Here is a 26,139-nt window from a genome sequence, read left to right as displayed (position 1 = left end):
CCTTGAAAATCGACATTTGTTTGTAAATGTTTTCAAGCTGCAACAGGTTAGCTATTAAAGCCGACGGTGGTCCGAATAAGTTGATTGTCAATGGATATCTTGGTGGTTTAAATATCACTAGTCCACCTCCTCACCCCGAGGTGAGGAGGTAATATTCAATGTCTGAAGTATTTTGTAAAGCTACAAGTTTATTATTTCCTACGCAGGAAGTTACCAATTTGCATCTGTTTCCTGTCTAGATCTCTTACATTTCGTGACAATGATGGCTACCAGCACCCTCTCTTCAGGACTTGGCAGAGAACTTCTTCTTGTGTTGTTTTTGCTTGGATCAATTCAAAGATGACCATTTAAAGTTCTACCGACATTTACATATATGTACTTCGTCAACATACAAGTTTGACTTTGTAGTCTTTCTCTGTAGTATCTTACTCGCAAAATCTTACAGTCCACGAATCGACAAGAAGGGAAAATATTTGGACAATAGTCATTTAGGAGTGTTAGCTCAGTGGTTAACGCCGGTGCCTTCCAATCATAAGGTCCCCGGTTCGAGTCACTCCAAGATTAAAGTATGTCGTCCGGTTACAGAGTTGTTGACAATTGACAATTCATAATCATGGAAGTTAAATATGAATGTAAGAGACTGACTTCGGTCAGCTTGCGGCTGTGATAAGCCAATGAGGCTTCTTCGCGGGTTTCTGCTTGCAGGAGGATCTAAAATACATACATTTGTGGTCTTCCATTCAAGTCATTGACATGTTTTGCTATGATAATGGGTAAAACTTTCCGCACGTCAGTCGCGTCACCGTGAGGATTCACCCGACTTATGACTCGTTGCAATACAGACAATACATCAATTATGCGTAGGAGCCGTTGAAAGCCAGATGGGTCCCCGGGTATTACTCTGTTAAGGGGACCCATATTTGCTTTTCCATTTATAATTATCATATGACAATGAAAAATCAATATTCTTTTTTTCATTTTTTCCTAGTCCCGTCCATTCTTCATATCCTACGGGTCCCCTTGTTAACGACGGCTGCCCTGAGGGCCACCTAATTGATCTGAGCTGTAGACCCCTACCCACCCCCATCACCCCGCCCCTCGTCAGACTTGCATGCAAGGAGACGTCGATATGTAGACAAACAACTAGTTGACATGCACAATCACTGGAACTTATAGCCTTATGATGTATAGTTTACCAAATAGCAAGACAAAACACAATGTGAACATCATGCTTATGTTCTTTCGCTAAACTGATTACCTAAATACTATATTCATGTGAAATTAAATATCTGGAAATGCTGATTAATAACGTCATTTATCATAATTTGTGCCGACCAAACCAACTCCTACTGCTTTAAACTTATGAAAACAGTTCGTCGTTGATTTAACACAGGCACTGGCCGCCGTTTTCATGTTAAGCGCAATTTTGCCCGATTTTGCAACCTCGATGAATGTAAATTCTCTATATATTAGTCACAGGGTATTTGTCTGATGTCACCTTCAACATAATTCTTTCAAAGTTTTTATTCACAGATTGGCTGGAATAGGTAACAATAACCAGATAACAATGTCTTTTGTATGCTACTAGTGAACCGTTCGATGTAGTATTCAACCAGTGAATACAGTATTAACAGTATGCATGAGTTTTCCAAAACAAGAGTTGCTTTTGATATCACACGCGAAATCAACTGGATACGTTCGCTTTTATAATTATCAGAAGTATTCGAATTCATGATCTCCTGGCTCAAAACCGGTTCGATGTTGCATTTGGATACGACAGACAATGGCGTTGATCTGCAGCAAAATATAACCAGTGAGTGGGAACTCGAGAATACCAAGGGTACCGCACATTTAAGCATGCAACTTACTGTAGAACCACAGGTTTATTGGTTTAAGTTACTGTACAACAAGTTACAAACTACTGTACAACCACAACTGAAGTCGTTACTTTGCATCTAGAAAATAAGACATTTCTTTAAACAAAACTGGACTGAATACTCTGAACTAATGAAGTGATGGCTGTTCCATTTAATCACTTCAACATTTTGAAGCAAATTATTAAGTTGAAGAAAAGTCCAAATTTGTTAACTGTACAATATTCGGAGAAAAAATCTTCTGAACAATCCATGACCTGATACTTATTTGCCATATGTCATATTTCAATTCAAGTGAGGTATCATTCTCAATGCAAGAAATTTAAATTTTAACCTATCTATTCATCTGTTCGAAGTGAATTGGAAACTTTACATTAAAAAAAAAAACATTTTAACATTTCGTCGGTACCCCACCGTTACATTGTTCTTGTTGTTTTTTCTTCTGCTTCTTCGTGTATGTATGTATGTATGTATGTATATGTGATCTTCCCGCAAGCAGGAACTCGCGAAAGAAGCCATGGAGGCTTGTAGACTCGCAAGCTGACCGAAGCCAGTGTCGCTTCCAGTCATGTAGTTAGAGTAGTGGGCCACTTACTAAGCATAGGACATCGGTCAGTATAAATGTTAGTCCTCATGTACAGGTTTATAAATGGGTAAAATTTATAAAATATATTTCTCTGATAACATTCTTGAATACATTGCGTAACTTGACTGATGACTTTACTAATGGCTTTACAGAAAACACCTTTAAGGATCTGGTAGAGAAGCTCTTCTTGTGTTTTGTTTCATTGACACTTAACTCTTTCGTGTTTTTAAAATGTGATATTGCTACATTGAAAATCTACTTTTGTTTGTAGAAGTTGTCCATGATAAAATTATTGTAATGATATAATTCCTACTCATTGGGACACTTAATCAGATGTAAGTTATTTAATCTTATACTCAATGTCTGAAATAGTTTGGAAAGCTACAAGTATATTATTGACTACACGGTAACTTACCATATATGCATCTGTTTACTTTCTAGATCTATTAGACAACGATGGCTACCCCTCTTAAAGACTTGGCAGATGACTTCTTCTTGTGTTCGGTTTGTTTGGATCAATTTAAAGAACCTAAGTTGTTAGCATGTCTGCATAGGTACTGTAGGGACTGCTTGAAAACAGTCATTCAAGCCAGTCGTGACGGGACAGTGAAATGTCCAATGTGTAAACAAGAATGTATTATACCAGATACTGGAGTGGAAGGTTTCAAGACAGATTTTCACACCAAAAGCATGCTTGAGCTCATACAATTGCAGAAATCGTTTGAAAAGAAAGACTTAAAGAAATGTATCAGCTGTTCAGAGATGAAAATAGCGACTGCATACTGCTTTAAATGTAAAAACTTTTTATGTGACCAGTGTTCACAGTTTCATATGAATAATCCAATGTTTCTTGATCATCAGCCACACGTTCTAAAATTGGAAACCATGGAAGCAAAGAGCACTTGACAAATTAGCCGCGCTAACAGAAGATCGGAGGTGCCGTATCCATTTACAGCAGCAAGCTGAGCGATGTTGTAACACATGTGGAAATATCCCAGTTTGCATTATCTGTACCTACAGTAACCACAAAGGTCATGACCTACATAATGTAGCTGACTTCGCAAAGAAAGAAAGACAATCGCTTGAAATGAAGCTTTTAGAACTTAACAAATATAAAAGTCAATTAAATGAATTACCAAACAAGGTTAATCTTGCTGCAAGGAAATTAACAGATAATGTCTCGATAAAAACAGAAAACTTGAAAAAGCAGTACGACCAAGAGGAAAGCAAAATCAAAGAGAAACTAGACAAAAGTTCCAATGAACGAGAAGCAGGCGCCAAAGATATAGAAAAGAGAAGAAGAAATGAAAAAAAGCAAATAGATGTTAAAAGGGTAGAAGAACTGAGGAAAGTAATAGAGAAATATGATCAAATTGTCAAGAAAACAGACAGAAAATATGACAAGGAGTTCGATGAGCTACAATACAAATTCCGCCACATTGAGTCTGAACTTTTAAGTAAGCTCGAAAGCTGTCGTGGTAATTTAAAAGACTTGAAAGCATCTAAAAAACTTTTAACAAAGCAAAACTAAAATAAACTAAAAGAAATATTGGTTCACTGTGAACTGATGTTTATGCGATACGAAAATTTAACAGCTACGACTTCTTCTATTCTTGCATCGAACGACGAGTGGACAGACGCTCAGTGTTTACCAGATATCAGATCCGCTTGTGAATCTCTCATACAAGAAATGAAAAGGAAATTTCCAGAGTTACAAATTTTATGTAATGTTGCTAACAATGACATAACTAAAGATACTGTCGACAAAGTCACAATTGTTGAAGAGGAAGTGTCTGTTGTAGATGTTGAAGGAGTCGTAGTTAATGGATGGTTGATCACTGGAATGACAGGCACAGAGGATGGAAGCATCGTCATCACCGGGAGTATTCCGTCCACCGAGTACTCATACATTGCTGTTTTCAACAGCAAAGGAAAATTAATACGACAAGATCATGTCCCAACGGCCTGGTTTGATCCATTACGTTACTGCAGTACTTTATCAAAGTTTAAAGTTGTAATAGTTAGTTTCCCAAATCAAATCGGCATTTACGATGTTCGCGATGGTTCCTACCACAAGAGGAGTATCAGCAAAGTCACCAGCAAGTGGCCATCTCGTTCGCATGTGAGTTGCGTAACTACCGATCCTATCAACAACTGCATCATTGTTGGTACAAACAGCAGATATGTGTATGTGTTTGATGATCAGCTGAATTACATTTACACAAAAGCACTACCAGATATGTGTGGGACACCGAGTGATATCACTGTACATAGAGGTAATCTCTTAGTCACTTGCTGGTGTAATAGGAGTGTATGTTCTGTCAAAATGGAGCCTCCGAAGAATAGGTTAGTGTATAAATTTACCAAACCTAATCTTGATGATGGTGACTGGGGACCGTTTGGTGTTTGTACAGATAAGCTTGGATTCATTTACATAACGTGGAAAGCGTTTTGCGGAGGAGAGAGGAAATGTGTCCTGGTACAGTACAGTCAAGATGGCCGACAGCTACTGACAAAAAGATCGATAGATAGTGACAGCCAATGTGTGGCTACATTGGAGTCAGATCAGACTGAGAAATTACTGGTGGTTACACATACCACAGGGAAACTGTATACATTTGGACTAGAAACTACGTAAATTGACAATCGTGGTAATAACTACTCTGCCAATAATGACCTACTTGACCTGAGACCAAACGCTATCATCAAATTAAAATGTAACTAAATGGACAAATGCAAGTCACATTGACTTCAAATTGTCATTTTTTTCAAGCATGATTAATAGATTATCCTGAGAGCCATGGGTAAACTCTTACTATCATTTTCTAATGCTATTATTGTTACCTCTTTCACACGTTATGAGTTCACTTGATGTAAAACATTACTTCCGACTCTTTAAAAATATACATTTAATGACCAAAACCTTATTTGATCTTAGCTTAAACGTTAATGAGACATGTAGCTGTATATTTTTGCAAAGAAATCTTATGTATGAAATTGTTGAACATTATTTCCTCAAAGCAGAAATTTTCATGTGTTGCATAAATTGTCTTCGAACGTTGGGACTACAAAATGTTAACAATAAATTGAAATAAAGAATGTGCTTGTTTCATATTCAATATTGGTTCTGTCCTTCTGTATTTATGCGATGCAAGGATCATCTTCACTTCCAAACCATGTTCGCGTACGTGCCCATATGAAGTCCAATTTAACTTTCTAGTTTGTACATTGCTTTAAACCGCAGTTATACTTTTTCTATCAATAAAGGACTTTCAATTGCATATTGTTAAGGTAAAATATACTGGATCATTTCGTTCATATATCGATTCATGATTGTGAATTAAGAAATTTTATAGATTTACCATTTTATTTTCAGTCTGTGAACTATTGACTTCTATAAAAGGTACACACAAAAACATTATCGAAAAAAGCTGCTATAATAGATGGATGATTTTCTGTTTTAGCTGTTTCCTGCAAACTCGTAATTAATCTGTTAAAGCTGGAGCGTCCATTGCCCAACGAATTTTTGGGTCCGTTGTGAAATTATGTACAACATCCAACGTTCAGCACCTACAAACGTGACCATCACGATACACCAGCCTCACTTGTGGAAAAACTGTACAGACGCACACAAACCTGTACATGGTATCGAGTCACACAGGCCTAAAGTTCATGTCGGTATGATAAATAATAATCTTATGATAATAACTAAACCAGAGTGTACAATGAATGACTTTTTAGCAATCCTGTTCTCAGTTTCGTTTATTTGTTTCCAATCCTGATTCTTCATTCTACATGCCGTTTATTATTCTCTTTATTTTCGTTTGTTTGTTAGTTATCTATATGTTATCAGAAATCATTAGTTCTTCCATTTAAGTCACTTTTAATGAATGTGATCCTCTAATAATTTTCAAATTATCACATTGAAAAATTAGAATCTATTATAATATTCTTTACTGACATTTATACAAGCATACTATAAATTGGTCATTTGCTCATCGTCATCTCTGCCTCTCTCTATCTTCCTTAATTTGGACGGTATAGCCTGTAGCAGTGAACATGACCACTTCTGGAACTTGGTTGCAAACGGGCTCATTTAGTTTTGAAACTAAGATTAGAAGAAACATTCACTCCCTTGAAAATATTAAATCAGATCCATTGATTTTTATTTCTACTATTAAGGCAGATTTTTTGTACTCCATGCATGTTTTTCTTTTACGTTCATATGTCAACGTGTATTTGGTTGTAGAAACATTGATAGTAAATAGGAATTGAATTGTTTGACCTTATTACCTGATACCTTACCTTTTCGATGTCAATAACGACGTGATTGTTTACTGAAAACACGATGACACCACTAAGATCGAGCTATGTGAATATATCATTAGAGTGCATGGAATCGTCCGGAATCGGTCCACACGAACCCAAGCAGCGGCTGACACTTCCGAAGGTCGACGAAAGAGGATGGAATCTAGAAGGGGAATGAAGGTCGAGCGGCAGTGGGAAATCCGACTTTTCCAGAATCAAACCACAGATTACCTCAAAGATTTCCCGACAAAATGAAACCCTCCGTGCATTCCGTTTTACAAATTTCCTATATTTTGTTAATCTTAAAACAAAATGTTTTACTTATGAAAAGAGATGCTTCGAGTTTATTCACATAATCATCGCCCCTACATTCACCCCCCCCCCCCCTCACAAACACACACATCCTGAGTTTCGTCGCTGTCTGGTTAACTGTTGATGCCTGAAAATACAATGATAACACTGAACCCGAGTTTCCAATACCAGCTTCTTTTATAGTTGGATATATTCGTTTTCATAAAATCCCTGCTCTCTCGTTGTCTCTCTCAAGCTGTGTGTGTTTGTCAGTTGTGTATGTGATGTATTGGTCTGAATACGTACATGTTCACTTTGGTCCGTGGCTCGGGGGGTGGGGAGTATACTTGTCATATGAATCAAGTAGTGAGTACCCGGAACCAGTGTCTTTTCTCTATTTCTATTTAGAGGTCTTATATTATTTGGCCTTTTGTGGGTGCATTCGTGTATTGCCTACACGGTTCTGGAGTCAACGAAATATCGCCACTTTCTTACATTCTTTACTATGAATGTAGGAAAATGACGTTCAGTACACAGCTGTTTCTTCAAATATTAATATAAACGTCGCAAAGGGTTCACATCCGTCTATACTAATGACTGTTGATAACTTAATTTTACTTACCATTTCAAACCTTCCCCAGTTGAATTCACTTTCAGTCCGATGATGAAAACTTATAATCTACATAATACGTCTATGTATTTCATACTATTAGTAAGTCATGCAATGTAATGTACCATTTAATCGTGTCAATAATATATTAATCGTTTGCATTTTTAATTTCAACAGAGTTTTTTCCCCGTCCCGCCCGATCGTTTGGTACATAATTTGTTACGTGGCAAAATGCATGTATACGTGATTTGATGGTGCCGTACGTGACACATGTACACTCTTGCGTTTACAAGTATAGTACTATATACTGTAGCCAAACGTTAAATGATTTCAAAGTTCAAATAATTTTTCAGTCGGCTGATAAACTGATAAGCTAAATAAGAGGTATATGTACTATATGCTAGTAGTGAACCCTGTACATTTCATATACATTGTTATAGCTGTATGCATTATTTGCTACACGAAGTGTTGTTTCAGAAGCCAGCGTGAATAGTGTGCCCCACAACTTAAACCAAAAGTGTTCAAATCAATGAACTCCTATCTCAAACCACTTGTTGAAAATAAGCAACGGTTTGATGTTCCATTGAACGGCAAAATAACAACAGAAGAAGACGTTTATGTAGCTAAATACAAACGGTGAGTGAGACGACCAAAGGGAACCACCGCTTAAAAGAATTCAGAGGCGTCGCCTAATATGAATTAGCCAGAGAGGTATTGACACAAGTAATAGGCCTAAAACTGACAAATACTAAGTTCGTATCATCTGATTGATGTTCGTATTCAATATTACTTTGTCATGTGTGTTGCTATATGTTACTTAGCGAGAAAGCATTAATCGATTGATGGCTCTTAACCCTTTCGTGTTTCTTAAAATGTTATATTGCAACAATGAAAATCGACATTCCTTTTGTAAAAGTTGCCAATGATATAATTTTTGTAATCATATATTTCCTACTCTTTGGGACTCTTAATCATATGTAAATAATTTGATCTTATACTCAATGTCTGAAGTATTTTGGAAAGCTATAAGTGTTTTATTGACTACACAGGAATTTACCATGTATGCATCTGTTTACTGTCTAGATCTATTAAATTCCGTGACAACGATGGCTACCACCACCCCTCTTAAGGACTTGGCAGAGAACTTCTTCTTGTGTTCTGTTTGTTTGGATCAATTTAAAGAACCTAAGTTGTTACCATGTCTCCATCGATACTGTAGGGACTGCTTGAAAGCAGTCATTCAATCCAGTCGTGACGGGACAGTGAAATGTCCAATGTGTAAACAAAAATGTACTATACCAGATACTGGAGTGGAAGGTTTCAAGACAGATTTTCACACCAAGAGCATGCTTGAGTTCATACAATTGCAGAAATCGTTTAAAAAGAAAGACTTAAAGAAATGTATCAGCTGTTCGGAGATGAAAATAGCGACTGCATACTGCTTTAAATGTAAAAACTTTTTATGTAACCAGTGTTCACAGTTTCATATGAAAAATCCAATGTTTATTGATCATCAGCCACACATTTTGAAATTGGAAACTATGGAAGCAAAGAGCCTAACACTTGAAAAATTAGCCGCGCTAACAGAAGATCCGAGGTGCCATATCCATTTAAAGCAGCAAGCACAGCTATGTTGTAGTACGTGTGGAAATATCCCAGTTTGTGTTACCTGTACTTACAGTAACCACAGAGGTCATGACCTACATGATGTAGCCGACTTAGCAAAGAAAGAAAGACAATCGCTTGAAATGAAGCTTTTAGAACTTAACAAATATAAAAGTAATTTATATGAATTACCTAAAAAGGTTAATCTTGCTACAAGGGAATTATCAGATAATGTCTCGAAAACAACAGAAAACTTGAAAATGCAGTACGACCAAGAGGAAAGCAAACTCCAGGGGAAATTAGACAAAAGTACCAATGAACGAGAAACAGGCGCCAAAGACATAGGTGAAAGAAGAAGACATGAAAAAAGTCAAGTAGATTTTAATAGGGAAGAAGAACTGAGGAAAGTAAACCAGAAATATGATCAAATTGTTGAAACAACAGACAGAAAATATGACAAGGAGTTCGAGGACCTTCAACTCAATTTCGACCAAATTGAGTCCGAACTTTTAAGTAAGCTCGAAAGCTGTCGTGGTAATTTAAAAGACTTGGAAGCATCTAAAGAACTTTTAACAAAGCAAAACGAAAATAAACTTAAAGAAATATTGCATCACTGTGAACTGGTGATTAAGCGATACGAAAATTTTACAGCAACGACTGCGTCTATTCTTGCATCGAACGACGAGTGGACAGATGCTCAGTGTATACCAGATATTAGATCCGCTTGTGAATCTCTCGTACAAGAAATGAAAAGGGAATTTCCAGAGATACAGAGCTTATCTGATTTTGTCATCAGTGACATAACTAAAGTTACTGTTGACAAAGTCACAATTGTTGAAGAGGAAGTGTCTGTTGTAGATGTTGAAGGAGTCGTAGCTAAGAGATGGATAATCACTGGAATGACAGGCACAAAGGATGGAGGCATCGTCATCACCGGGATTATTTCGCGCAGTTTAAACTCATACATTGCCATCTTCAACAGCAAAGGAAAGTTAACACGACAAGACCGGATACCAGTGGCCAAATTTAATTCAGCATGTTACTGCAGTACTTTATCAAAGTTCAAAGTCGTGACAGTTACTTGGCCAGATGAAATCGGTATTTACAATGTTTGTGATGGTTCCTACCACAAAAGGAGCATCAGCAACGTTACCAGCATGTGGCCATATTATTCGAAAGTGAGCTGTGTAACTACCGATCCCATCAACAAATACATCATTGTTGGTACAATTAGCAGATATGTGTATGTGTTTGATTATCAGCTGAATTACGATTACACAATAACGTTGCCAGGAATATATTGCAGATCGACTGATATCACTGTACATAGGAGTCATCTCTTGGTCACTGACTACTATGATAATAAGAGAGCATTTTCAGTCAAAATGGAGCCTCCGGAAAACATGTTGGATGAAAAGGTGTATGAATTTACCAAACCTACTCATGATGATGGTGACTGTAGACCGTTTGGTGTTTTTACAGATAAGCTTGGATTCATTTACATAATGTGGAGAGGGTATTTCTCAGGAAAGGCGAGATGCATCCTGGTTCAGTACAGTCAAGATGGCCGACAGCTACTGACAACAAGATCAATAGATAATGACAGCCAATGTGTGGCTACATTGGAGTCAGATCAGACTGAGAAATTACTGGTGGTTACACGTAGCACCGGGAAACTGTATACATTTGGACTAGAGACTACGTAAATTAGACAATCGTTGTAATAATTACCACTCTGAATGATGAACTGCCTGACCCAGCGACGTAGCCAGGAATTTGAAAGGGGGGGGGGGAGCAATTTTTGCAATTGATATGGATTTTCAAAGTTGTAGGCACGACTATCTGAGCGGAGCACCACCATCGGTTGGCGCGGAGCGTAGAAGAAAGTTTTTGGTTTTACAAACCCCCCAGATGGCCGGAAAGGGCCCTTCCCGAATGTTCATTCTGGTTCCCTGGCCTCTTGCTAACTTGAGAATGAGACACCTCATTCAATATCACTTTTAAACCCAAAAAACAAACGAGTTAAAATGGTACGTAATTCAATAATACATAATGTATTAAAATTAGCAAGGTACACAAGGGCGGCGGAAGCACTTTTAATCTGGGGGGGGGGGGGCACCGACGTCAAAGGGCACTTTGCAGAAATTCGATTGGACTAATGCAGCCTGATATTTAGTACCCTTTATAAATCTTATTGTATTATCTTATTTGCGTATACACATCACTCCATCAACGCCCTCCCCCCCCCCCCCCCGTCTTAGTAGATACAAAGATAGGCCAGAAATGTCTTTGATACTACCATGGAGGTAAAACCTCCATGATACTACCATAGCCAGTAATTGTCTGTGATACAACTGTAGCTAGTAAATGTTTATCGAAAAGGCTGTGTTGGAACTTGGAACGCCGATCGTGACAACAACAGGCAACAAAGTGCTGCAGCTCTATACATATAAAGTCTGTTAATCAACGATATAGGCTTATTTGACTGTGGAATGTTCTCAACTGAAATTTTATCTGCGTAAACGGGTTCTTAAGTAGATGTTAAAAAACTGACAAGATCGTATCCTAATCTTTTTCGGCGGGAAGAGTATTGAATGAAACGGCACGCGATATGAATGACAGCCTATAGATGACAGAAGAATAGGTCACCTAATTTAGCCATAATCTTGCTACGTTCATTTCAATAGTTTTTCCTGTCAAGACTCTTAAACTCGTCCAGCAAGCTTATGGATTTGAATTAAGGGTGTTTTAATAAAAAAGATAACTTGGCCAAAAAAAGTGTAGGCCCGGGCCTACAGTGCTACATACTGGCTACGCCCCTGATAGTTCTAAATTAGGATTAGATCTCTTACTGAAATATCGCTGACCTATTAAGGTGATCAAGAGTACAAATTTTATGTAGAAAAAGGGCACATTTTTAACCTGAGGAGATGTGGGGGGGAGGCACTTGCCCCCTGTTCCCCCCGGTTCCGCCGCCCTTGAAGGTACATGTACAGAGTAGTCTTACTTTTCAACTTCTGATACTTGTAGATACAAAGATAGTCCAGAAATGTCTTTGATACAACTGTAGCTAGTAAATGTTTAAGTTAGCCTAATAAGAGAAGGCCGAGAGCTATCCGACGATTGCCATCTGATGCAAATTTCTCAAGTGTTTTCTCAACTGAAATATTATCTGCGTAAACGGGTTCTTAACTACATGTTAAAAAACTGACAAGATCGGATCCTATAGTCTTTTTCGGCGGTTAGAGTGTTGAATGAAACTATCGTGCTACATACTGGCTACGCCCTGATCATATGATATCATTATCAGCAGATTTTGTTTCCTGTTTAAATTCTTTTACATGTTCTTTTACATAATATATCAGAAAGACAAACATAGTGCTCTTTTACAAGTTTTCCAGTAGGAAGATTCTTGTTTATTGTCCAATGTCTGGACTTTAATACATTTGACGAACTTAACTGATGGACAATATAAACTTTCATATTTTGTAATACAGCCAGATATGCAGTGGCCTAAAAACAAATATCGTTATCGCAGTGTATTAGCAGTGTAATAATGATTTATAGGAAGTGCGTATCACGTACAATTGCTAGCTTAGCTTCATAACATGCTGTTCGTACAACAACTTACGACGACTCATTGAACGAACGTTGTCGACATGGTTGTGCATACAGTTCGTGACATTCCATAGAGTGCGGTTAGGTAGGCAATATGTATTTTATTACGCAGTGGCCAACTGTAGGCTTGTAATTGGCTATAAGCTAAATTTAGCTAATTGCATCTGCCAAACTAAGTAAGTAGTTGAATCAGTAGGCGTGAATGTTACTACGATTACAATCGAGTTAACGGAGCAGACAAGTATTCAAGATCAAAAGAGCACTGACAAAATACCATGCTAAAAAAAGGACAGTTTAAAAAAAAAAATCGACACTGAAGGGGGGAGCGGTAGCTCCCCCTGCTCCCCCCCCCCCTGGCTACGTCCCTGGCCTGACATGAAACCAATCGATATCTTCAAATTAAAATGTTATTAAATGGACAAATGTTATGTTATTTCAAAGTCAGTTTCTTTCAAGCACAATGAATAGATTACCGTGGGAGCTATGGGCAAGTTCTTCCTGTAATTTTCTAATGTTATCATAATCACCTCTCTTATACGGCCAGGGAGTTCCCCTGATACCATCAATCACGTCGGACTCTTTAACACTACTTATAATGAACAATTCCTACTGTATATTTTAGATTAAACTTGGCTAAGACATAGATAATTTAAAGTTTCACATTATTATGCTCATTATTTCCCCAAAGTAGAAACTTCATATGTATGTAACTTGAATACGTTGTCTACAAAGGTTGGAACTGCCTTTTAAAATACTTACCATCAAATGCATATTCTAATCTGACACTTTTTGTAAACGTTAGTAAATACTTTCAAATTTGATTTTAATGTCAAGATCAGTAAAAACAGACTTTCTTATTTAGTAAATATATACAGATTATTATGTTTATGTGAATAGCATCGGAACTAATCCAGTAGTTAGAATTTAATATATGTCATTACTTATTACCTGAAATCCACATCAACAGATCTTCTTTATCCTCTTCTTATCTTCTTGTTCTTCAATAAAAGGCAGGCCTTATTTGGTGCTTCCATATCATTACATATGAGAATGCAGCATCCTATAGATAATTCACAAGAATATTCAAACAAAACCAATATGTGACCATTTATATCGAGCTATCAGAGTTGGGGACTCGAGTCAGGGACTCGGACTCGAGTCCGACTCGAGTCGCAAATTTTAGGACTTGAGACTCGACTCGAGACTCGGCTGTCAGAGACTTGGGACTTGACTTGAGACTTGCCCAAAAAGTTAGCAAAGACTTGGGACTTGACTTGAGACTTGCCTTTAAAAGACTCGGTTTTTCTACTAGAGACTTGTTTGTATTTCACAATTTTCTAATCATTAAATAACTTCATAAGTTGATATCGATAATAAATAATTATGGTTTCGTGTACGCAGGGCCGTCTTAAGTGATCACCGGGCCCTGGGCCCGGCAATGGAGCGGGGCCCATCAATCAAGTGAGTTCGAAAAAAGTTGCGTGAAAAATTGACATCCTTGACAATCGCTCAAGCATAGACATGCCTGCATTTACCACCCCTCCCTATGTCGCGCATAAAGCATAAAACTTAAGCTGAATAACATACGTGATATATCTAAAAAATGAAATACATTATAGAAGAGAAATCTTCCAGTTGCCCTCCATCCCTTCCCTAACAGTACTGGACTTACCATTTGTAACACCCTTGTGTTGAGTCTTTCAACTGAGAGGGAGGTGTAGGCGGTTTTACACTATCTAACGCAACGTAGTCGCCAAGAACATGAAGTATTTTTAAGGGCGGGCCCGAGGAACATGAACTTATAGCATGCTCCTCATGGTGAAACATAATTGCACCTATTAGGTGAATTGAGTGTACTGTTAATAGTAGGAGAGACTAGCGTAGGTTCTTATGACCAACTAGACCGGTTTCTGCTTTCAAACTTCATAGGAAGAGCTTCATCAGTAGTAGCCTTTGAATATTTTATATTCGGCCTGGGCGTCTCATTCTCAAAATGCATCTATTTTCTGTGCACAAGTTTTTATGGACTCATGGTGCAGCTATAAGAGCATCTAAAAGAGCTTCGTGTGAACCTTGAGAGTCAGCTGATTCTTCGTTAGTACGAAACCTTGAGTCAACAAGTAAATCTTTGAGATTTTGGGCCCTATTGTAGGCTAGAATCGGTTCTTTTGGAAACAGTTTGGATAATTGTTGCGTGTTGCGAGATTGCGAGATTAAGTGCCAATGTTTCTAAAGTGTTTTTTTTTCAAATGCGTGGTTTTGATATGGGGTGTAAAGGTGAGCTTGAACACAAGTGGTGGTTACCTTTTGTTTAGGTTTGGTAGTGAGGTATTGCCCACGGTTTTCAAATTTTATGCCTTTCGTGGCTGAGGCAATTTCCTCTTTCTTATAGTTACGGAGTAACAGTTCCTCTGTGTAAGCCTTCGGGGCATTGTATATTCCAGGGTTGCCAACTCAGATGTGAATATTTAATGTCAAACTCTCAAGTGTTTCACCAACTCTCGTCACAAGTTGTCAAGTATCGAATTCAATCAGGCATAATGGCCTATTCAATAAGTTTTCCTCCCAGATTAAGACACGGGGTTACTGTGATTGCGGGGCCCCTGACATCGCGGGGCCCTGGGCCAGGGCCCAGTGGGCCCATGCGTTAAGACGGCCCTGCGTGTACGCTCGAATTACGAGCGCCCAACGACGACTACAGGCGTTACCATAACTACCATTGGCTTGGTTGAATATTCCATCCAGGGCTGCTGTTTGGCTGAAAGTTGGCCTTTTTCAATAAAACAGTGGCTAGCAAATTTTGAGGTCATTTGTTCCGTGGCGTGTGCCCCGGTTTTGCTATTCGGCTGTTTAATTTATACCACATAATTCCTGGAACACTGTTACATTATTCGTAGCCTGCATCATTGTATTCAAACTTCAAAGACTTGAGACTTGACTTGGGACTTGCTCATAGGGACTTGAGACTTGACTCGAGACTCGACCTCCAAAGACTTGAGACTTGACTTGAGACTCGCTCAAAATTTTCAAGGTGACTTGAGACTTGACTTGAGACTTGCTGGTAAAGACTTGAGACTTGACCTGAGACTTGCAGCTAGGGACTTGTTGACAACTCTGCGAGCTATGTGAATGTATCTCTAGAATGCAGGAAATCTCTTGGAATAGTTCCACACAATCCTAATAGAGGCTGAGACTTTCGCAGGTCGACGTAAAAGGATGGAATCTAGAGGGGAAGAAAGTTCGAGCGGCAGTGGGAAATGCGACTTTGAACAGGCAAACCACAAAATTACTTCAAAGGTTCCCGACAAAATGAACCGCTCCGCTCATACCGTTTCACAATTTCCTTTGCAATTATTTTTTGTTTTATTCTTTAAGCAAAATGATTGATTTATCAAAACACAATTTAAAGTTATTCAAAATTTAAACACACAATTTAAAGTTTTTCACATGATTAAAGTTATTCACATAATCACCCCCCCCCCCATCCCCGATTCTGAGCTCCGTCCCTGGTTAATTGTCGGTGCCTCAATATACAACAATAAAACGGAATACGAGCTTCCCAAACCAGCTTTTACATAGTTTGACATTTTTATTTTTTGAAATCCTTGCTGAAAACTCAATGTGATGGCAAGTTTGCAACTCTATGAATCCATATGCAAATTATAAAGTTACCTTCTTTACTGGTTTCGAACCTCTGGATGTACAAGCAGTGTCCATATCCTAGGGTGTCTGCATATGAAGCGGGAGGCCCGCTTTCGATCCCGGTGTAGGCTGAAACCATTTTCACTGTTTTCCAACTCATTACCGTTTTAAAGATCTATTTATCTAATCCATCTATATATCTACTTCCATACATTTACTTCCATTTCATTTAATAGATTCTGTTAATAGTAATTCTTTCGACGTCTGGCTTTAAGGTTCACAAGGCTTCTTCGCGAGTTCCTGCTTGCAGGAGGATCTAATATACATACATACATGCATACATACATACACGCATACATACATACATACATACATACATACATACATACATACATACATACATACATACATACATACATATATACATACACGCATACATACATACATACAAATGACTCCGAGTTGGTTAGCATAAAGATTGATCTCTAGACTAAGGCAAAACATGTTACCAACACAGGACAGCATTGTTCGATACAGGTGGCAAAAGCCTACAGAAGAATAACGACATTCCTTGTTTAGAACCTCTGGACGGCCAATCATTTTCTATTGCCTAGTTTGTAAGGGTGTCCGAAATAAGCGGGAGGCCTGGGTCGGAGTCCCTGTGGAGCCTGGAAGTTTTTCAATTTTCTGGATTTTCCAACTCTATTACATATATATATATACAAAAACATATACATTATACAAACAACAACAAACAAGTTGTACTAATAGCTACAACCCTCTTGCATCTGTGTGACACTCTATCCATTTGGCTATGCAGCAAATCATTGTTTGGCAACACATGCAGTTAGAATAAGATCATAAACAATGATAGCAAATGCTTTTTCTCTCCTTTTCATTACTTGCCTTTTTATTCAGTACTGTCATATAATGAAAAATGTAATATACTGTGTACAAAAACAACTTTCAGTGGAAAGAATTTTGAATGTTTTGAATTTTGTTTGCTAATATTCTCATGAACATTTCACTGTTAAAGGTAGCATTCACAATACCTGATAAAATTGAAACATCATAATGTATTTGTGCTTCTAAATCATATTGGATAATGATAAAAAATAATATAAGTACCATGAATATGTTAGTATAAATTGGAAAAATATTGCATAGGAAAATAAACTGAATATTTTTTAACATTTTTTTCCTTTTACTTTCTGCAGACGACGACAGTCTATCACTGATCATAATCAATGTAGCCTATTACTCACAAATTTTTGAACTTCATCAGTCAAGACTATTTGACCTACTAAATTCCGGTGGCCTTAAAAAAAACAACCTTACATGAGTTATAACTTACCAAACTGTTTTACGGTCGTTTAATGAGGTAGCAGCAAATGAACTTTTCCTGCTATTGCCTCAATACTCAATACTAAAGGAAGAACTTAACACAAAACTTACAAAAAAAAGAGAACCACATTGACCATTTTAGGCACAAAAAGTTTTGCTATTTGGCAAGAGTTTGTTTGATCCTTAAAAAAGCAGTAACACCTCAATTTTAATTTCTTAAGAAGATGGCACCTGACTGTATTGACCATGTCTCCACAAAGAGGAGGTAGATCAATTATTGTTAAAAAAAAAGCCCCTGCTACTACCCCTTCCATTCCATTGTAAAGCAAACATATGTAGTTACCTGACAGTCCCATTACAAAGATCTAAGAACAGTTGCTTTCAATTTCATTTCACTGTGGCTTCTGTGCTAGTTGAAACTGTTTCAGCTATGTATCACTGCCAGCAGCGTTGAGCCTAATTTCGTTGTCTGTCATTTTAAATTCAATTCCAAATCCATCTCAGATATATATAAAATTCTACATTTTAGGGGGGAATTCTAAATTTTCTTTTATAATTGTTCCAATTCCAAAAGACATTAATGATTTGTGTGATTTCATCACACAAATCGTCGTATAATTTCTCTCAGGTGCCTTCTTCATCCAACCTATACAATGATGTGGACAGAAGAGCAACCACAAACGAATATGGAAGACAAAACTTTCACATACTGGTATAAAAATGAGTATCTTTCTAAGTATTTACATAACTGTGTACCAAAATGAAAACAAAATTTACTAATATTAAAGACTCTTATCTTCCTGTTACTAGATGAATGAAATTGAAACTTTGTTTTGTCCCTTAATTTTCCAAAACTTGGAAACAATTTTATACTAGTTTCTACCCAGTCTGATAAATGATCTCTTTCTCTTTTAGGTTTTCAAGGTAAAGCAATGCAAGTGGGTTTCTTTCTTGGAGACTGTGGACACAATCTTTAACTGATATTACTATTTTGGTGACAGTCTTTATACTGTTTTACCTTTAGATAACATAGCTGTGAACCAGTCAGATCAATTGTTGCATGACATTGCCCTGAATATCCCAGCCAATGCAGTTCATTTGAAAGCGAGATTTCTATTTGATTTGGAAATTGCAATGCTTGGAAGACTAGCTTTCTTAAAAAAAAAATTAAATCGTTACAACTTAACTTAACTGAAAATCGTATAACTAGTCGCAATGTCACCAAGAAGTTGATGAAACACAAGATTACATTTTGCACCTTATGTGCATGTATATTAATGGCAAACAAACTTGTAACGAGCCCACCTTGCTATTTACTGAACTTGTTCTGGAGAACTGGTGAGCTACATTGGTTCAAGGCCATTTGCACCCTATGGAAAGACTTGTAAGTAACACAACCATATCTCGCATTGGGGGTGAAATATGTCTGTAAGACTACAAGGAAAGGATTGTGGATGCATTAATTTAAAAGATATAAATATATCAGTAATGTGTTCAAAGTCTCTACGATGCACAAAGGAAAGGAAAGGATAAACCAGTTTGAGGGAAGCAGTCAGTGTGTTACAGTGTATTGAGGAAGGCTTCTTTGCAGACAACTATCATTCTCCTTAAGGTTTATTTCAAGTTCCACAGAAAAGGTTTCAAATCATCCAACTTGTCTATTAGAATGTGGTCACAACTGTACATGTATATCAAAATAACAAAGATAGGCTAAAAGATTTTGTTTGTTAAGATTAACATGTGAATATCAGACTTTCAGTTTACTGTGTGAAAAAGCAGAAATTCTTAAAAAGTTTTCATGATAATGTTGTAGTAAAAAGTATCATCTCAATACTCCAAACAATCAATATCTGAAAATTTCATTCTTATCTGGAAAACAAGACTGAGTAAATGGAAGAAAAGTGAAACTTTTGACAAAATTGTACACCAGGAAGATTGTTATAAAATAACTTAGAACCAGCCAAATTTCCAAACCTCTTTAGATCATCTTATTTTGTAAACATACAAACAGCAACCTCTTTAAAAAAATTAAAAATCTGAATAATTGTTGGAATTGTTTGCTATCATAAAACAAAAAGCTTTGTTGAAACACCTATTTTATAGTCTGAAGAAAACAGGAAATCTTTCAAAGTTATGAAATATTTGCTTTACTTCTGAAAGAAATCCAAAAGGAAAGTTAATTAAGAGTACAAAACTTGCATTGAATTGCATATATATATATATAAATATAATGGACATAAAGTGACTTCTTGTGCATCTATACAACTGATCCTTGAGAGACAATAGCTCCGCTAATTACAAAAGCGTAAGATGGCGGAGGCTCTCCTTTATCATCACCAAAGGCATCATTCTCAGCACCAGCTGTTTCACTTACTGAACTTGCTCCCTCGTCAACAACAGTCAACCTGGTTAATTTTGGTTGATACAGAGGGAAATTTGATGCATTTTCATATGAGGGAGGAAGGTCATTCAGTGTCCACTCATTTTGTTCCTCCATTCGCTGAGCAGCTTCTTGAACACGACGCCTTCTCTCTTGTCTGCGCAGCCTCTTCGTGGGATCTATCGATGACAAATTTAGGAGAATAATTTAAAGCATGTTGCTTGGCAATAAACTTGCATTCTGTTTCCACACCAAAAGAAGTTGGAAAAGAAGTTGTGTTGAATGTATATTACCTCAATTCAACTCTATAGTCTGTACATATACATTCAAACAACACAGAAGGCTTAAGTCAAATGTCTAGTAACAGCAAAATCATGAGAGTTCATATAAATACTTATAGCTGCATTGGACAGATAGGACAGATAAAGTTTCATACACCCCTGAGATATCAATAGTGAGAGATGCTTTCCTCTCCACGTAAGGTCGAGAAACTGTTTACTTTCCGACAATAATGAAGATATATTAGAACCACATCTCTATGGACAGTCAGAAGGGTTTATAATTTCTGGTCTATGACAATTCGTCCAAAAAAAAGATGGTCTATGTTTGTGAGGAAACCACTGGTTTGCCTCTGCTGCCCCACATCTTTGGGACAAATTACCTAAATCCATCAGGCTCTTCTTCTCTTGCATCCATCAGATCTACTCAGTAAACACATCCGTTTCTAAAACCCAATACTTTTACTTTGACTTTGACTTTTACATTTTGTTATCTTATTTTTTGTCTGTTACTTGCTTTGCCCTTTCTCACTGTTGTTTTACTGCGCAATGAGTGTATTTTTTAGGAAGACTGGCGCATTAAAAATGTTCACTATTGTTATTGTTATAACTTTTACTACTTAAATATCCCAAAATGCAATTGTGCTTCCCATGCAAGTGGTGTAATCAATAAATCAATCAGATGGGACAAATTTCTGAATGCTAGTACCACTGCATACTATAATTCTATACAAGAACTTCAAAGCAATCATATAATTGTCTAATACGTACAGGATTCATACTGTTAATACCATCGGTACACAAACGAGTGCTTTAAAGCGTTTCATGAGTGTGCAGTTTATAAAAGACTGCTTCAACTCGATGCAATAAATACTGTAGAAAGCATTGGTACCTGAATGACAAGCCCACCATATGACTAGACCCCATGTTATGGGTGGTAACAGACATATCGCCAGGGAAATTAAGGCAATAGGCACTGAAATACAAAAGATATTATCAGTTATTCAAATTATATTCAAATTTTACAAAGAAGAGAAACTCTTCACAAATGTAATTATAGTTGACCTTTACAAATGTCATCATACCCAGTACATGTGAAATGGATAATTCCATCTCATGAACCTCTTCAAGACTAGGAGAGCTGAAAAGTAAAGGTAGAACACATGAGGTACCTTCTCCTGGCACAACTGGTAACATGTACTGTGCATGCTAAAATTACTCTGCAGTCTTGTGTGCAATTTTTAAGTTGCAGTACACAAAATTGTAGGTACATGTACATGTGAATGCAGTACAGAATACCACTGTAAGTTGTTAAACTTGACCTTTTACAGATGACACAGTATAAATCTATAGAATCACCTGAAAAGATATAGTAAGACGGGGTAAAAAAAAACCACAGGGTAGTTGGGGTAAAAAAAACCCACCCCCAACTACAAGTCGTGAGAAATAGAAACACATTTTTGTATGGTGTATGTGAAAACCATGGTGCCCAAGTCAATTCTGACATACTTTATTGATTGTTACTATTCTTTTCCATCGGCGTACCGATACTTTTAGCGCCGATTTTCCCATACTCTAAAAATAGCAAATATTTAAGTTCTGAACACTGTCCTTTAACTTTATCCCACAAAAATATTAGAACTGATATAGAGGTTTTTGTTTCTTGGTTATGATAACAAGAGGTGTACCTACATGAATCAGTAATGTAATTACCCGCACCATCTGCCAGTTTTCTCGAATGACGTGTTTTTTTTTTACCCCAGGGTTTAGTGTCCGTTTGGGGTAAAAAAAGACCAGTCCTAATTTCCTCCCAAAATGGTTTCTATTTATCACAGATTGTTAGAATTGCTATATGATTGACACAGGGAGTACATCTATGCTCCTCTAATTTCTACCAATATAATAATTTACATTTTTATAACTAACTGTTGCCTGTTCTTAACCTAAGTTATTTCTATGTTAGCCTAGTGTTATAGCCTAACACAATATATGTCAGCTGTATATGGTTATCTTGTTATTTTTAGAGTCCTAAATTATTCTGTACCCTAAGTCCCAACCCCACAGATGGATGTGATACTAATATATAGAATAAAACTCATAAAACATGGTCAATAATGTTTTAGGGGGTATTAAACAGTCTTGATAGAATCTTGCTTAGTCTCGGAAGGTGGGGTTTGTTTCCCGCAGTTTATCGTTTGGCAATAGGTTAATTCATGCAGAACTCGATTGAAAATGCCCAAATAAAGCTTTTTTAAAGTGTGTTGAAAATATTTCTGGTGGTTTTGCACATTTTCTTTGGTAGTATGTTGTTTTAACAGTGTGGACTTTTTTTACCCCAGCAGGGTTTTTTTTTACCCCAAAAATGAATAACAGCCGGGGTAAAAAAAAACCACCCCTTTTCTGGAATTTCTCCTTTACTCATTGTGATTGAAATTTTTATTATGGCTATTTAGGAAGGTATTCCCACTTGTCAACTGACAATGCTAAAATATCTACCTAAGCATCTACCTAACGAGTTTTATGTTAAACTTTAAGGAAACGTTTTTTTTTTACCCCGTCTTACTATACTGTGAATTTCCTACAGGGGTCCCTGACAATTATTTTGTGTAATGTACACTGAATCAATCATCAAACTTTGCGCAGAAAGTCATATTTGGCAGTTCAAGCTTTAAAGAAATAGCACATAGAGTACAATAGGTACAGGCAGTAGATATCAAAATCAACATGAAGTTGGTCTGAGGGTGGGAGGGGGGAGGGGGTGAGAGTTGAGGCGGGAAGAGGGAGGGATTTTGTAACTTATCCTTGAATTTACATTGCTTGCAGAGAGTGTATCTGCTGATTCTCAATGTGGTTAAAAAATTAGAAAGAATTTAAAGTGGCCTCAAACCAAACCATCATCTTTGGCTTATGACAGAGATCGTTGTGAATAAACCCAAACAACTATGAAATAATGTGGATCTTGTTGAAGATACAGTATCTTAGTTTGAAAGTCATGTCATAGTGTCACTTTGATCTGCGAACATTTTACTTACTCTGTTTTTCTTTTCATATTCTCATGGTAGAACGTTGACACAGTGTTGACAATGAAACCAGTGCCATCATTAGATTTTGTCAAGAAATTCAATACCTTAGATTCAGCACAAGTTTGCAAACCCCTATCTCCATCACAGATAATAAACATTGAAATAAACAATGAAAAAGAAACATAGATAATTGAAGCACATGTGGCTCATTGTCATCTTTAGACTTGATCAAGCCTTAGGCCTTGTGTGTGAAAGAAACATTTTTCTTAGCTACTTAGGGAAGTTGTTGAGGACAGTGATCTTTATCACAAGATCAAATAATGATGTTTGGGTTTGTAAATCCTTTAAGGTATGTTACCTAAAACATCGGAGCAGTCAGCACATGAGTTGGGCTCGGTAGTGTTTGCACAGGTGGTATTACTGCAGTCTGGAAATAAGAAAATAAGTGACCATTTTTAGTTATTTATATCTTCCAAGCATATACTTACCACTCCAAAGCTAATGTGAGTGGTATGACTTGTTTTCACTTCAGGTCTTTTTTTCTCTTCTTTTAAAGCCCAATCTTTGAGGAATTCAAGTTGAAGAAATATGCTAGATACTGTAGTTAAGGATGCCCCAATTTTAGATTGAGGTTTTCAAAAAGTTAGAGTTGGAAAAAAATTGAGTACAGAACATATCTACTGCACACACAGATTATTATGGACAATACAAGACTAAGCTTAGTCTCTTTAAGAAATAAATCATGTTTCTTATAACGGAACCTAACTTTGCAGCACCTTCAAAATTTCCAAGAAGAGCAAGAAAAAAAATGACATTCTATGCTGTCACTCAACTGACAATTTGCAAACAATACATGTACATACCTATTTCTGCATCAACAAAAGAAAACAGCAAAGCAGAGGTGACAACAGATATCTGAATAAAAGTGAACTTCCTCATATCGAAGACATATCACTGCAGGTGTGACAGTACAGAGTGTCCCCCTGTACAAAGTGTCTCCGCGGACACTTTGTACCAGCATTTTTAGTCCGGTCGGACATTATCTGCTGAAAATTGTGTCCCACCCTCACAGCAAATATAGTCCCACCGGACGAAATGTCCTGGTACAGAATGTCCGCAAATACTTCATAGCATATTTTGTCCCGCATAAAATTTAAGCATTTCGATATTCAAAAGGCAATTGCGTTCATTATATCAATAATTAGAGCAGATGCATACGTCAGAGTTAAATGTTACAGGAAATAAATGAGACGTTGTGCGTTGCTGCAAAACAAAAAATAGAACGGGAAAAAAGAAAAAAAGAAAAAGAAACAAGTCTTCCATCTGTAGAAGATGTTAATCATGTTTTTGGTGTGATTGCTGCTATGTTATCCTCCGTATATGTTGCATTTTGTATTCGGCAACTACATTGCGTTCATAGTCATCTTTACAGAGGGAGAGATAGTATAAACCTAACTTCCTCCCCAACGGAGGGCGGGTACCGGATAGGGAATGCAACAGCTACAACAAAAAATGATAATTGCAGAGGTAAAATATTACGAACTTTAGGGAGTCCAAACTTCATTTTTTCCGTATTTCCCTAACACACAGTGGGTAAGTTTTGGCAAGTATGGTAACTGTACTTCATGGGTCTACGAGAGTTGCCTAGCCAATATGAAATTTCATCCGTGCGTAAAGCTCATTATAGGACGGGAACCGAGAGTGTTTTCAAGTTACATCCTAAATGAAATCGGCAACGCTGTATACAAAACTCAGGCCCATACACATAATTTTGAGTGCAAGGATAAGGGGGGGGGGGGGAGTTGGGATGGTAAGTTATCGAATTTGTGTCCTGGGGAGGGTCTTCTTAAGTCTGTGACCTATCTGTGATGAGTTCCAAAATATTTTTGTTTGCTAATAACAACCGTGAATTAGCTGGAAGATACTTCTCTGACCGTGAAAATGTCAACACTGCCCCAACCCTCCGTATAGGCTTGACACCTATTTATTGACTTTCATTACTACTTTATTGTTTACTTTTTAACCGTTCCTTATTTTTGTCACTCAATCGTCGAGTCAAGGTTTTCTCCCTCTCAACAGGGTGGAAGGCCATTCTCCCACCCCTTGCCCCCTAAGCCTGTTGTGATGGCCATGCGCGAAGCAATCTTCATTTGTATAGACAAATGGCATTCCAGGCAATTCCAGTGATAAAGGTTCGTTGTTTCTTATTATGAAGGTTTCTTATTGGACAAAAGTGGTTCAAATTAGAAAAGATGTATTAGACAATATTCTCTTCAAAAGAGCTGCAAAACATACAGGAAACAAAACAAAGCCAAACAAGGAAAAGAATAAAGCAAATAGGACAGAGTAGGATGCAATATGCTAGATTTGTTGTCTCACATGTTTCTCACACTTTAAATATGTCATTCTTGTAGAGAAAAGTTTGTTTAAAGAAAGTTAATATAGTAAAATCAAAACATGAAATTGGATGATAGTCATGCACAAACACAATATTCTGAATCTATATCAGACTGGGCAAAGAGTGAAAAAATGATTATACATGGGATCAGGGAGCCGGGGGGGGGGGGGGCACTGTCTGTA

At 37.2% G+C, this 26,139-nt stretch overlaps 4 protein-coding genes across 8 annotated transcripts in view; 3 read left to right on the top strand and 1 right to left on the bottom strand.

Moving 5' to 3' along the window:
- Positions 1-26,139, top strand: part of LOC139961242 (ubiquitin carboxyl-terminal hydrolase BAP1-like) — a 228,619-nt gene that overhangs the window by 33,392 nt on the left and 169,088 nt on the right. The window lies entirely within an intron of this gene.
- On the top strand, positions 1,622-19,050 carry LOC139961307 (uncharacterized). Of its 4 annotated transcripts, none has more exons than XM_071960436.1 (3): positions 1,622-1,813; positions 3,322-3,360; positions 9,226-19,050. In XM_071960436.1, exons 2-3 carry the CDS (start codon positions 3,346-3,348, stop codon positions 10,978-10,980), a joined length of 1,770 nt encoding a protein of 589 aa, XP_071816537.1. In that variant the 5' UTR covers positions 1,622-1,813; positions 3,322-3,345; the 3' UTR covers positions 10,981-19,050. The 4 variants fall into 4 exon arrangements, with proteins under 4 accessions (XP_071816537.1, XP_071816536.1, XP_071816534.1 ...); XM_071960435.1 differs by having other exon boundaries at positions 1,622-1,840; XM_071960433.1 differs by lacking the exons at positions 1,622-1,813; positions 3,322-3,360 and adding an exon at positions 8,080-8,305 and having other exon boundaries at positions 8,753-19,050.
- On the top strand, positions 3,996-5,289 carry LOC139961309 (uncharacterized). The gene has a single exon (XM_071960437.1). It carries the CDS (start codon positions 4,028-4,030, stop codon positions 5,096-5,098), a length of 1,071 nt encoding a protein of 356 aa, XP_071816538.1. The 5' UTR covers positions 3,996-4,027; the 3' UTR covers positions 5,099-5,289.
- LOC139961310 (uncharacterized) lies at positions 17,526-24,520 on the bottom strand. 2 transcript variants are annotated; one of them, XM_071960438.1, is made up of 4 exons: positions 24,423-24,520; positions 23,918-23,986; positions 21,429-21,512; positions 17,610-20,437 (listed from the first exon to the last, which is right to left on the bottom strand). In XM_071960438.1, exons 1-4 carry the CDS (start codon positions 24,496-24,498, stop codon positions 20,136-20,138), a joined length of 531 nt encoding a protein of 176 aa, XP_071816539.1. In that variant the 5' UTR covers positions 24,499-24,520; the 3' UTR covers positions 17,610-20,135. The 2 variants fall into 2 exon arrangements, with proteins under 2 accessions (XP_071816541.1, XP_071816539.1); XM_071960440.1 differs by lacking the exon at positions 21,429-21,512 and having other exon boundaries at positions 17,526-20,437.

This window comes from Apostichopus japonicus, chromosome 20 (assembly GCF_037975245.1).
Source record: "Apostichopus japonicus isolate 1M-3 chromosome 20, ASM3797524v1, whole genome shotgun sequence".
NCBI lineage: Eukaryota > Metazoa > Echinodermata > Holothuroidea > Aspidochirotida > Stichopodidae > Apostichopus > Apostichopus japonicus.
Note: the sequence above shows the minus strand (reverse complement) of the source record. Positions and strands in the feature narration are given on the sequence as shown.

Bases quoted from the DNA above. Each gene is read 5' to 3' on its own strand.
- LOC139961310 (XM_071960438.1), bottom strand. From the start codon at position 24,498: ATGAGGAAGTTCACTTTTATTCAGATATCTGTTGTCACCTCTGCTTTG. The intron at 23,987-24,422 runs GTATGTACATGT...TCTTATTTCCAG, and splicing joins TTTTGTTGATGCAGAAATAG to ACTGCAGTAATACCACCTGT. The intron at 21,513-23,917 runs GTAACATACCTT...TTTGTATTTCAG, and splicing joins TGACTGCTCCGATGTTTTAG to TGCCTATTGCCTTAATTTCC.
- LOC139961307 (XM_071960433.1), top strand. From the start codon at position 8,776: ATGGCTACCACCACCCCTCTTAAGGACTTGGCAGAGAACTTCTTCTTG.
- LOC139961309 (XM_071960437.1), top strand. From the start codon at position 4,028: ATGTTTATGCGATACGAAAATTTAACAGCTACGACTTCTTCTATTCTT.